General features: G+C 33.1%; 1 protein-coding gene across 9 annotated transcripts in view; it reads left to right on the forward strand.

Moving 5' to 3' along the window:
• The window catches only part of WDPCP (WD repeat containing planar cell polarity effector), a 323,269-nt gene that overhangs the window by 98,375 nt on the left and 211,998 nt on the right, over positions 1–12,896 (forward strand). For 8 of the 9 annotated variants that reach the window (XM_015587591.2, XM_015587590.2, XM_015587592.2 and 5 more), the window contains 3 exons: positions 3,501–3,615; positions 5,897–6,030; positions 9,461–9,652. In XM_015587591.2, coding sequence (XP_015443077.1) covers positions 3,501–3,615; positions 5,897–6,030; positions 9,461–9,652 — 441 coding nt within the window. The remainder of the gene's footprint in view (positions 1–3,500; positions 3,616–5,896; positions 6,031–9,460; positions 9,653–12,896) is intronic. The other variant, XM_015587594.2, reaches the window with a different exon arrangement.

Here is a 12,896-nt window from a genome sequence, read left to right on the forward strand (position 1 = left end):
ATATATATATATATATATAATCTCAAATCTGTCAACATATAATTTACTTTAGCATTGCCATTGTAGTCCAGGCCATCATCATTTCTCATTTAGACCACTGCAGTAGCCTCCTAATGGTCTCCTTGCTTCTACTCTTGCCCTGATTCCTCCTTTAAAACACAGATTATAATTCTCTACTGCTTAAAACGCAATGGCTTCTCATCCAAAAAGGTCCCACCTGACCTGGCCCCTGACTATCACTCTGATTTTGTTCTCTATGAATCTTTCTCTCACTTCCCTCCAGCTATATTAGCCTAGCTTTCTTTAGTCATCCCAGGCACATTCTGAGCTTGGAGTTTTTCCATTTGCTCTTCTCTGCCTCAAACTTCTTTTCCCCCAGGTAATCAAAGCTAGTTTCTTCACTTTATTTGCATCTGTACTCAAATGTCATCTCCTTAGAGAGGCCTTTTTATTTCTTTATTAGTAATCCTACTTAAAACAGCATCTTCCTGAAATCTCCATTCTTACTAGGCTTTATTTTTCTCTCTACTTCTTATTGCTATCTGACATATTAAAACTATTTGTTTATTGCCTGTGCTCACACTCAAATGCAAGTTCCCTTAGGGGAGTAAAGGCAAGCTCATTGGCTGTTTCGTTCACTGCTATATCTTCAGCACCTAGAATAGGGCCTGACTCATACAAATTACTATTTGTGAAATAAATGAATGAATGTATGAATAAGTGGCTGAACCTGACCTTTGAGAAAGATTATGAAGGAATGCCCAAGCTCACTTGGCAGGATCCATAGTCCTCAAATCACTGCCCCTATCTCCACGTGTAGATTAGTTATCTGTTGATGTATGCATACTTTCCTGCTGCACATTGACACATCCCTTTCAAATTCTTTCCAGCTTAAATTCCTTCTTTTACCTACTCTCACTTTTACCATCTCCATCCCATAAATGTGTTTTTTTAGAATTTCATAAATAGAAATTTCATACATAGAAAACATAAAGAGAAGAATGTGTTCAAAGATGGCATAGTGTGAACACTTTATATGAGTAGTGGTTGAATAATAATAATAGTAATTGCAAACATTTACTGTGTGCCAGGTATTATTCTAAACACTGTGAAGAGTTACTTAATCCTCATCCTATGAAGTAGGTACTATTTAGTCTCTGTTCAAATGAGGAAATGAAGTTACAGAGAGGTTAAGTAACTCCCCTACGGTCACACAGCTAATAAGAGGTAGAGCCAGTGCTGATTCCGATTTCAGAGTCCATGTTTTCAACTACTGTTATTTTAAAAAATATTTTTAAAAAGTGCTATTGCAGAAGAACTGGGAATACTATAGAGATTCTAAGAAGGCAGTGTTAGCCTTCACCTTAATTGTCGCCACCTCCTTCTTAATACCCCTCCCTCCATTTTACCCAGTATATACTCCTATAAAAATAAGACCATTAACAGCACTTTATTACATTATTTACTTGTATCTCTACCTCTCTGTTAACCTATATTTAACTTAAGAATTACATTTGATTCACTTTGAGCCACTAGATTAGTTTAGTACTTAAATATATAATCAACATTCAGTTTTTGTTGAATGAAAAAAAGAAAAAAGAAAAATAAATAATCTTTAAATTGACTAGAACTGTCCAATGGTGGAATAGCTTTTCCATAAGGTAATGAGTTCCTGGTCACTGGCAGTATTCACACATGGATTAGATGCGTGAAGGGATGCTGCAGGTTTCCTTCTAACTATGAACTATCTGATCTTGTGATGAGTTAATTATTCTTTCTGTCAACATTAAGTTAGCACCTACTGTGTGTCTAGCATTTTTCTAGACACTGAAGATATAAAGATAAAAGTGGCCTAGCCAGTATCCATAAAGAGGTGGTAGTCTCTGGATAATTAAGAGGTGCTCAAGAGTATAGTTGTAAAGTTTTAGTAGATTGAAATTGATCTTTTCTATTTATTTTTGAGATGTTTTGAATAAATGCAGAAGGGAAGAAAAAGCAATTACAAGGAGGAGAACTAAATTTGAAAGATGACCCTAAAATTACCTTCCTGAGAAAGGAGAATTTAGGAAGTGAAGACCACATGCTATATTCTTAATGGGGAAATTCTCCAAAAGGGAAATATCAATGTTTCCAATGAAAGTATAGTACAAGGCTTGATGTAATTCAGTAAAGAAAGTAATTTGAAATTCTTGGAACAAACGTACTTTCTCCTAAACCAATAAAGATGATGAAGTCCTGCCCCTTCCTCCTCCTTTAGGAACATTAACATGAAATGTATAGTCTATTAAGTCACGTCGTTCTCAAGACTTAAGAGGAAGCTTTATGGTGACTAGGACAAGGATTCTAACAAGTACAAAGGGACCTTCAGTTTCTTTTCTGATTTATGTGTCTGAAATATATTAGGCAGTGGAGGAGTAGTGGTCTCTGTGTTACCATCATCTCATGCCGCTCATCTTTCACATGTGTCCCAATATGTTTTGACACGGAATCATCCTCTCTAGCTGGGACATGATGCCTGAATAGGTGGAGAAATTCCCTGTTTTGTTTAAAATCATAGTTGTCTTTGGGTTTGGCTGGCATGTTCATGATAAGTTTACTGACAATTGGTTTTTTTTTTTCTCTTATACCATATGCTTTTCCATGATTCATCTGCTTTGAGTCTGTTGCCTTGAAGGTGAAACAATTTCTTCCAATGTTGATATTTCATATTCTCATAGATAAGCATACACATATGCATAGCCCTTTCAGAAGTTTTAAACATTTGGAGATGAATGAATTATGCTGCCACAAATGGAAAAGAGTAGTATGAAATCATAATGGCAATATTCAGTCATCTTTTGTTGGGTGGTTGGGTGAGCACTGATTTTGATAAAGCCCATGTACTTTTTTATTTCTTCATCTCTTCTTGAGAAATTGTTTCTGGTATTTATTTATGAATTTTAAAATTTAACATTTTACTTTAATTGCCTTGATTTAATGTATTTAACATTTTAGATGGACAGGATCTTTATTTGTAGAAATGGGGTTTAAATTCCAAATAAATCATTAACATTTGTTCTTTATATTATAATGGTGGCATTTTTTTCTATAATGTACAGCATAAACTATTCAAACCTCAAGAAATCTTTTAATTTCTGATATAAATAGTACTCTTTCAAAATATATTAATAGACTATATTACATTTCAGAACACAATGAAAAGTAGTTATTTCTGCATGGGTACTGTCTAAGTATTTAGAAGATTAGACTTCTAATAAACATGGATTAAATTAGATTTCTGCATAGATTTAATCAATATACCTGTTGTGTTGCATCATTTAACCACCTGTATATCTTTTTACTTGGAATGTCAGTGATTGTTTTTGATGAAGAAAAACTATAACTTCATGGTATATGTGCATTTGTAAATATATGTATAAGTTAAATATTTGGAGAGATTTTTAAAAGATTCTAATCCTCAGTATATCTTCCTCCCTCTCTCCCCCTTTACCTGGTTTTAGCTCCTCTTTGGTTCAGGTGTGCTGGTGTCCCTAAGCCTTTCTGGGCCGCAGCTGGAGAAAGTGATGATTGACAGGAGCCTGGTGGGGAAGCTCATCTCAGACTCCATCAGTGATGGTAATTACCACTATGTGCAAATCAATTGCTTAGATTAACAGTGGGACAGAAGAAATAGTGTGTCAACAGGTAGACTAATTATTACCACTGGGGACTTGCAAACACAAGTAATTGCTTGTAATAGCGTAGTTACAGCCCTTGGGACAAATACAAGTTTTGACTAATATTTAATATCAAAGTTTTGGTCATGTGTTAGGCTCATATTCTGAATATTTTTTACTTTTTTCCTTAAAAAATGTGAACATATTTTTGAAATAGGCATTTTTTTGGTGTGTTCCTTCAAAATTAGTTCCCTATTGTTGACATTTCAAATATTTTTCATTTTCAGATTTTGAATAAATAACCCAAATGTGTTAACACAGCCACCAGTAAAAAAAATAAATTGTCTTTTGCTTCTTAGGAACATTCTTTGTTACCAAAGTCTATGAATATTAACTTTTGACAGAGTTTGGGCAATATTTCTTTCTTTTTAAAAAAATTATAGTTGACATACAATATTATATTAGTTTCAGATGTACAACATAGTGATTGGGCAGTATTTCTAAATATCAAAAATCATTGCCAAATATACTACACAAATCTGGAACCTATTTAGTGATGCCACAGTAGTATATAATTGCTCCAAAGCAATTATAAGATTATAAGATTTTAAACCAGCTATTGAAAAGGTAGGATACTGACATTTATTGAGCCCTAAAAGGCTCTATGCTGTACCAACCTACCTATTTTAATTCAAAAATCTGTCTTTTATAAGATGTACTTATTTCTGCTTTATAGAAAAGGAAATTACAGCTGAGATACTATAGAACATGCCCACAAATGAGATACTAAGGAACAGCTCAAAAATTACTGAGCTGAGATTTGAACCCAGGTTCTAGCTGTACAACCCATTTTCTTTCCACTATACTATGCTGACTCCTGAAGTTTTAAGATTATATACTTTTATTCACAGTAAAAGATCTAGAAAACAGATTGCATTATCGTTAGAGACTGAAAATTGTCAGTATCTTGATTAATCAAAGGAAAGTATGGTCGATTAGAAAGGACAGAGGTGAAAATTCAGAAACGTTCCTTCTCCTCAGTGCTCTCACTAGCCACCTCTGAATAAATCAGACCCAATTTCATCATCTTAAAGAAAAACATTCTGTAGGATGGCTATAATTAGCAACAGTACTGATAATAATAAGCTGGGGGTAGGATTGTAAGTGTGCCATTTCTTCTTCCTCGTAGAAGTATGGTGCTCAGGAAACTTCCTTATAGAAGAGACTCCATTTTCATATGTCTAATAATTGACCCCTTCATTGATACCACAATAAAATAGTGGCTGTAATGATTTTATCATATCGATGCACCTTTGTAAGAATTAAAAGGAGACTTCTAATACTATTCGTGTCTCTCAGATTTTTTTTTACTTGTATCTTTTATTTATACCTGAAATAATACATTCTCATGAGACCATAACAATATAATTTCTTGGCAGTTCTCCAGATTCTCCTGTAATTGTGTAGATCTACCATTGGTCACTGTTTGCACAATGAGAGGTGTAGAAGTAAAGAAAATATATAAAACATTCAATAATTTCTTTATGCTAGGAATAACATAAAACATTTCTCAATTATTTTTAACAATACTTTTATATAATATTAATAGCCTTTTATATAACCCATAAAAATTATCTACCTACTCATATGCTTTAGAAATAAAGCTGTAGAAATTTTTTGCTAATCTTCCTTATTAAATATTAATTTATATAATGCACATATTGGGAATAATATGCTTCATTTCATTCACCTTGTTAAAAAGGTTTATTGATGAAAAATTTTAAAATAAAAAAACATTGGTGGAGAACACTGATCTGTAGCCTTTAATAAATCTAATTTATTCTCAGATGGTTTATATTATATAAACAGAGGATTAAAGGCTAAGTATAAGTAAAAGTAAACATTTTAATCTTTATATTCAGGAATATTATGGTCCTTATTTTATGCTTTTTAAGCCCTAGTTCCAAATACATCTTATTTGGTGGTTGTCCCCAAACATCTGTATATATTGAAATGGTTTCAGAAAAGAAGGAAAAGTATCAAATCTATGCATGATTAGATTGATGATTATTTTTTTATTCTCAATATCTTTAATGTCCTTATAAAGTGTCATAATGATATTTAGGGACTTTAGTTATTTCAGTTAATATTTATGTTCCGAAAATAGGTTTTTGTAATATTTCAGTGGAAAAATCTATTCATCATTATTTTAGTATTTGATATCAAAATTTTTTTTTAAGCTCTTCTCACAGACAGCTTTATCATCTTATCATTTTTGGCACAAAACAAACTATGTTTTATTCAGTTTACCAAGAAGATGGATTCTCCTGATGTAAACAAAAGATTGGAAAAACTCTCAGCCTTGGATTATAAGGTAGAGATTTCAATTTAAATAGTCATATTATTAATTATTAAGATATGCTAGAGTATCACGTGAATTGATGTTATGCTCGCTATTCTTGTTCATTTCTGGATTTCAGAAAAGCCAGAGTTACAGGATTAAGCTGGATTCACTAGAAACAGTGGACATCTTTTTTACTTTCATGATAGGGGTCTAATAATGGCATGTTCACAGCTATTTGTATAGTACTTATGGAAGTCAAAGACTGATAATGGAGGCAAGTTACACATTTGAAAATGGTTTTCTTGCTCGTGGTAGTATGTACACCATTCTTATTTTTCCCTAAGACCCCATATTATCTTTCTAGGCTAAGATAGCCGCTCTTGTTTCTGTTTCACAAGAAAAGAAAGAAGGAAGAAGGTACTTTCAAAGGTTAATAGAAAAGTGTTATAAACAATGAGTGGGAAGGTGCCCTCCTTCCCCCAGCTATAACTGGAGAAAATGCAAAAAGAAATCTTCCTGTGTTAGTATCTCTCTCCACTAACTCCAGGTAATTTGTTTCCTTGTATCAGGGACTTTATATCTGTTAAGGCAGGATTTTGATTTTAAATGATGTATTTAAGTTTTGCCACATTACATTTTAACTGCTTGGAAAGCATACTGTTTGCTAGGATGAGTATCTAATACATTTTCCAGGCGGTTTCAGTTCAAGGCCTCTTTTCAGCAATGACTTGTGTTTGCAAGATTGATCCAGCCTCTGTGACGTGGATTTGAGACAGTTCACTGTTCACTGGGAACAGAGCTGATATACAACTTCCTTAAAAAAGATGCACATTTATGCCATACCTAGAGTATATAGTAAGGGCAAAAATTTTTAGAAGTCAGCTTTGTGGCTTGAAACTATGTGTTTTTTTAAAAAAGTAGTTTTTTTAACCTAACTTTTTGCTCTTTGGGATTATTTCTTATTGTAATTCAGGTGGTAGTGATGTGAAGGAGGATCTAATTTTATTTAATAAGAACATTTATTTTTATAAAAAATATTTTAACATTGGATAAAATATATTAAATAAGGTTTTCATTGTGGTAATAAACTACAATTTGGTTACGTTTGCCAGCTTTGTTGAGCTTCTGTAACTCGTATAATATTGATTTTCTTTAGCTGGAAATCAGTGGTACTCATGTATTATATTTTGGTTAGTACAAAAATTGGTATTAACATTTTTAATGAGATGTTATTTTCCAGAATAGCTAACTATAGATTTACTTGAAATGTTGTTTATTTATTAATATTGTTCTTTGAGATGCACCAGTGGACATTAATTTAAACTATTTTGAGTAAGTGTTTCTAATGCTGTCATATAAATTTTGTATGATTAATTTCTCCATGTTAGGTTTGATGAATAGTGTGGTAAATAGTAACTACCTGTCAATGAGAACAGAGAGAGACTGTCAGGATGTCATCTTTTCTTATGAAAAGATGTGGAAAATTGACCTAGTATATGGGCCCCTATACCTTAAGTAAGGCAGTTACTTATTTGTTTATTCTTTCTGCCTTTGGATTTGAGAAATTAGGGTAAAGGCACACTATGTCATTTTTATACATTAGAGAAGTAATCTGCTTACCTTTCGAATGCCCATGGATTTCATTTTCTGGTTCAGTGTTTAAATATAGATATTTAATACTTAGTAAAAACTGCCTTTTGTCAATTGAAAGGCTATTTTAAGAAATTTCTTCATTTTACTTGACCTGTTGACTGTCTTGATAGAATACTGATGCCATTAAAACAGGAAACATGAAATTTCAGGTAACATGCATGATTTGCATTAGGTGAGGAATGAAAGTGCCAGTTTCTTGTTTTAACTCTATTTCTTCAAGTAGAAATTCAACATGTTTACACGGCAGGTAGGAGATCAAAATATGTATATTTTTAAGGACTTAGTAATCCCACTATCTTTTATTAGAAGATAACTAATAAAAATAATGATATCGAGAGCTTAAATATAAGAATTTGACTTCAAAGCATGAAGTGCATCTGTGTTGTCTGTCATTGCCCATTTGTATTTTAAAACAAGCAAGTAGTGTAGAGTATTATAATTCTGCTTTTCTTTATAACTGTACAATAATTCAGTTCTTTTAGATTGAAATAATTTTGGCAAAGAAAATTGCAAGATAAATATCCTGAAACTATTGCTCTTTAACAAGTTTTCCTGTCTACAATTTAAAAATCCAATTCAATTTATTTAACAGTGAAGGTACAGTGCAAGGAGTTAAATGTTTACCATGAGAGAACAACACTGGTAATTACTTTGATTTCAGTTCCTTTTGATGTGCATTCAGAGGATGAAGAGGTCAATAATATTATGGCCATGCAAATAGAAAGGGGTTCCTTTTGACCATATTAAAAAAAAAAATAGCAGAGGATTATTAAAGCATTAACCTTGATTTTAATGGCCTTGGTTGAGTGGTAAGATCACAATTTGGATGAGCCTGATTATTTACTAAATACAATACATAAATGCAACGGGTTCTTAACACCCATTGCACTCTGGCATTATCGCATTACTGCCATCCTTTGTTGCCTTGCAGACAGGAATATGAAAGCAATCTGTCATGTAGTGAGACTGGCTCCAGAAGCATTTCTCTGATAAGAAGACCCCCTGCCCTTTGCTAGTGTCTGGTCCAGTAGGCTTAGCCATGCGCTTAATCCCCAGAAAGTGGTTCGATTATTGCTGACCAGCAATGGCAAGATAGTTTTTTTTTTCTTCCAAGCTATCAACCTTCCATTAATTCCTTAAGCAGAAATACGGTGCAATCTATATTTCCTTGGCATGTGTCACCCAGATGGTGTCGTGCTTATGTTTTCAAATAACCATGTTCCAAAATAACATAGTTTGAATAATAAATTCTACAATCCTTCCTAAGAAAGAGAATCATAATTCTCAGAAGCTGCATAAACTTTTACACATGATGCTGTAGCTTATCCTTTTATGCAGAATATATGTGTATATGTGTCATATTTTTTAAAGTGATATTTGCCTCAAGTTGTTTTTCCTTTTATTATTGTCAGTCATTGTTAACGTTTTATGTCTTAAACAGTAGTCAGACACTCTTGGTCAGCAGTACTGAACTTGTCATTTAATATAGCTGGTCTTAAATCCTACGTGTAGGTCGATGCTGTCAAGCAACCATGACTGTACATTTTGGTATCGATTAGGATTGCTACAGCCAATTCCTCCCTAACTCACAGTTCTCCTTTTCCTTTCCTCTGCTAAAAATGGAGAGAATTTTGAACATATGTCTTTTTTTATACATGTGTCAAAAGAATTTAGTAAATTCTGACACCTCCGTTTAACATGCGTATTTACTTGCATTTATCTACATTTACAGATGCTTTAATTTTTATAATACTCTGAGGATTTTGCATGAAAAAATTATTCTGGTATGCTTTTTTTTAACCATTAGATTTCCTATTACGAAATACCTGGCCCAGTAAACAGGACAACAGAGCGTCATCTAGCTATCAATTGTGCTCAGGATATAGTTGTTTGCTGGTGGCCACTGGTCAGTGATGATGCTTGGCCTTGGGCCCCCATTTCTTCTGAGAAAGACAGAGCCAATCTGCTGCTCCTGGGTTATACTCAAGGAAGATTGGAGGTAAATCTAAAATATATACATTTTATTTAAAAGCGAATAAAATAGGATTACTAGTATTTTTTTTCCTGAAAAAATGCAAATGCTATTTTACAACTTATACTTTATTTGTCCAAATATTCAAAAAAGGAATATGAAATGGGGTCCTTGAAAGTATTATATCTAGAGGATATATAGACAATTCCAGGGCTGGCCTGAATAGCACAATGATTAGAGCAAGGCTTCTGGGTTCAGTTCCCACCCCTGCCACTACGGAGCTCTCGGTCCTTGACCTAGTTATTAACCTCTATGTGTTGTGGTTTTATTATTTGAAGAATAGAGTTAACGAAGATAAATGAGTTAATACATGCATTTAGAGCAATACCTATATATAGTAAACTCTTTTATCATTGATCACTATTGTGATGCTTGTTATCATTATCAGCATTATCATTACTGTTTGCTCATGATATCATGTCTGTGAAAGCTATGTTATCAGTCACCTTCTTTAAACTTCAGTCAGTCAGTTAACAAACAGTCAAATGCCTATTTTGTGTACAGCCCTGTGGTGCCAATCAGTGGCTGGGGTAAGAATTTATAAGGAGAGCTATAGAGCAGTGGCCTCTTAATCTAGTATCCTGCCTTAGAAAAGAGCACCAAAAGGGTTAATCTAAGAAGCAAGGACAATGTCTCACCCTATCTATTCCAGACAATAGTTTTATCATCATTTATTATTGTGAACCTATGGATATTTTCAGCTTGTATCAGTACTTTGAGTATGAAATTATGTTTTACTTTTTTTATAACTTAAAAAAAGACACCCTTCATTAAAAAAATTTTTTGCCTTAGTAAAATAGTATATTCCTCTAGTTTCTCTAAGTCTATTATCTTTTAGGCTTTAAGAAGTATTTCTCAGAATTAGTATTCTGAGATATAATGAACAAGTCTAGGTTTTTCCTATCACTACCTATCTTTCTTGTTTTATAAGCTTTCAGGCAATTATTTAAGACTGAAGAGTCCTTTTTGATTGCTTGATTAATTAATAATTAACCTTTTTCTGGAACTTTTCCAGTTCTATTGTAGTAACTAAAATCACTTACAGTGCTCTAGATATGGATTTTGTGAGGCTAAGGAAATGCTTTGTTCCTATTTACTTCCTGTTCATGCCCACCATTTTATTGATCTTAGGTCTTGAAGCTAATTGTGTAAAAGACTTCATTAAAATGACAATATAATAAAGCCAATTATAATTCTGTTAAATGTTATGTCTTATAATAAAAGTAAAAATAATTAAATCAGCCTTTAGTTATACATTGCACAAATGACCTTTATTTGAAATGAGTGTATTACATGAAATTGGGACTCCTCTGAAAAGGTATACATATGGTCTACCTTCCTCATCTCCTGGTGTCATCTAGGTCATGGACTTTGGTGTTGAACAGACCTGGATTTGCCTGTTGTTTGGACCATATTCTAACTGTGTGACCTTAATCAAGTTTACTACCTCAAAGCTTCTACCTGCTTTTAGCTAGTTCTATGTTCTTTGACCTTGGGTAGATCACCTACTCTCTCTGAGTTTAGTTTTATACTTTTTAAAATGATGAATTTAAACCAGATAGGTCACCGCCAGGTCCCTGACAGCTCTAAAAAGTGCTCATTTTGATTCTGAAGTACACATCTGATTTAGCCATTGCCTGCTCAAATGCCTTTTAGTAGATACTGAAACTAAAATTAGCCTCAGCCCTGAAAAGCCCACCTTGACTGGCCTTTTCAGAAAGTGGTATTTCCTCATACGAATCTGTGTTCTAGCCAAATGGTTTACTCACTGCCTCATTATTTCTCACCTCCTGCCTGTACACATTACTGCTATTTCTACTTGAAAGGCCCTTCCCTTTCTGTTTCTACACCATTCAACAACTATTTAGCATAACCATGGAGTAAGAAAGCACTATATTCTATGCCATGGGATATGAATGCAAAAAATCTCTGCCTACAAAGATCTTAGTATCTACCAATGAAAGACAAATATGAAAATGTGTAAGTACACTGTAGTGTTAAATGGTGCTGTGAATAGAATATGTGTAAGCTATAGTAGGAGCCAATGGGGAATGATTGGTTCTACTTAGATAGAAGGAGGCTTCACAATTTGCTCAATTATTAGATTGGTACACAATTTTACTTACTTTTACTATTCTAAATTTTACATCAAGGTTATAATAGCCCAGTGGAGCAATTTGGCTAGCTTTTTCTTTTTCTTCTCTCTGAAACAGTAAAGGAATATCTAATACTTAAATGTTTGGTGAAACTCACCTAGAAAATTGCCTGGGTGTGGTGTCTTTCAAGGAAAGTAGATTTTTCATACTGGTTCTGCTTTTCAAGTGTTGTTTGTTTTTCAGAAATTCTCTTTTATTCTTTGAGTTATATTCCATAAGTTATATTCCATAATTTTCTGGAAAATTACCTATTTTATGTAAATAGTTGAACAGATTTTCCTAAAGTTGTATATGATACTTGTACGTGATTTTAATTATTCATCACTGATTACGTAATTAATGTCCCCCTTTTCAGTCCTAATATGTTAAGATATATAATTCATTTTTTGGCAAGTGGCCTTTATGTTGGTTTTGGCCCTTTTGGTCATTCGATCAAAATTAAAATTAGGAAAAATTTGGAAAGATTTCTATTTCAGCACCTCATGTGAATTTCTGTATGCAAAGGCGAATATCTTTTGGAAGAAATGTTTAGGGAAATAATTATTTCTTTTTTTGAGTGTGAAGACATCATCTTTATGAATTGTAGCACAATTTTCTTTTAGAATATCAGGAACTAAAACTACTCTATATTAAAGTAATATTCAGGCATATCTTTAAATTCTTTTCACTAATGACCAATAAACTTCTTGAACTAATCATCAGAATAGAAGATACTATGTACTCAAACCCTAAAATTCAAACTAAAAAAGTAGTAACCTCACAGAGAATTTAATCTTTGCATCTATTAAACTATAGACTTGTAAAAAAGCATTTCTCATCCAAGTAAATTAGAAAAGATAATAAGCTTTTTCTTTTTTTGGACAGAGGCAAGATCCCAGAGTAGTGGTTCCTTGCCTTGGCAACACATTACAGTCACCTGCAGAGCTTTTATAAATGGCACCCTGACCAGTTACATTAGAATCTCTAGAGAGGAAGGAGACATCAGTATTCTTTTATAGGTTCCCTAGGTGATACTCATGTACATCCAAGTTGAGAACCACTACTTAACAACAAAG

This window comes from Pteropus alecto, unplaced genomic scaffold, assembly GCF_000325575.1.
Source record: "Pteropus alecto unplaced genomic scaffold, ASM32557v1 scaffold131, whole genome shotgun sequence".
Classification (NCBI taxonomy): domain Eukaryota; kingdom Metazoa; phylum Chordata; class Mammalia; order Chiroptera; family Pteropodidae; genus Pteropus; species Pteropus alecto.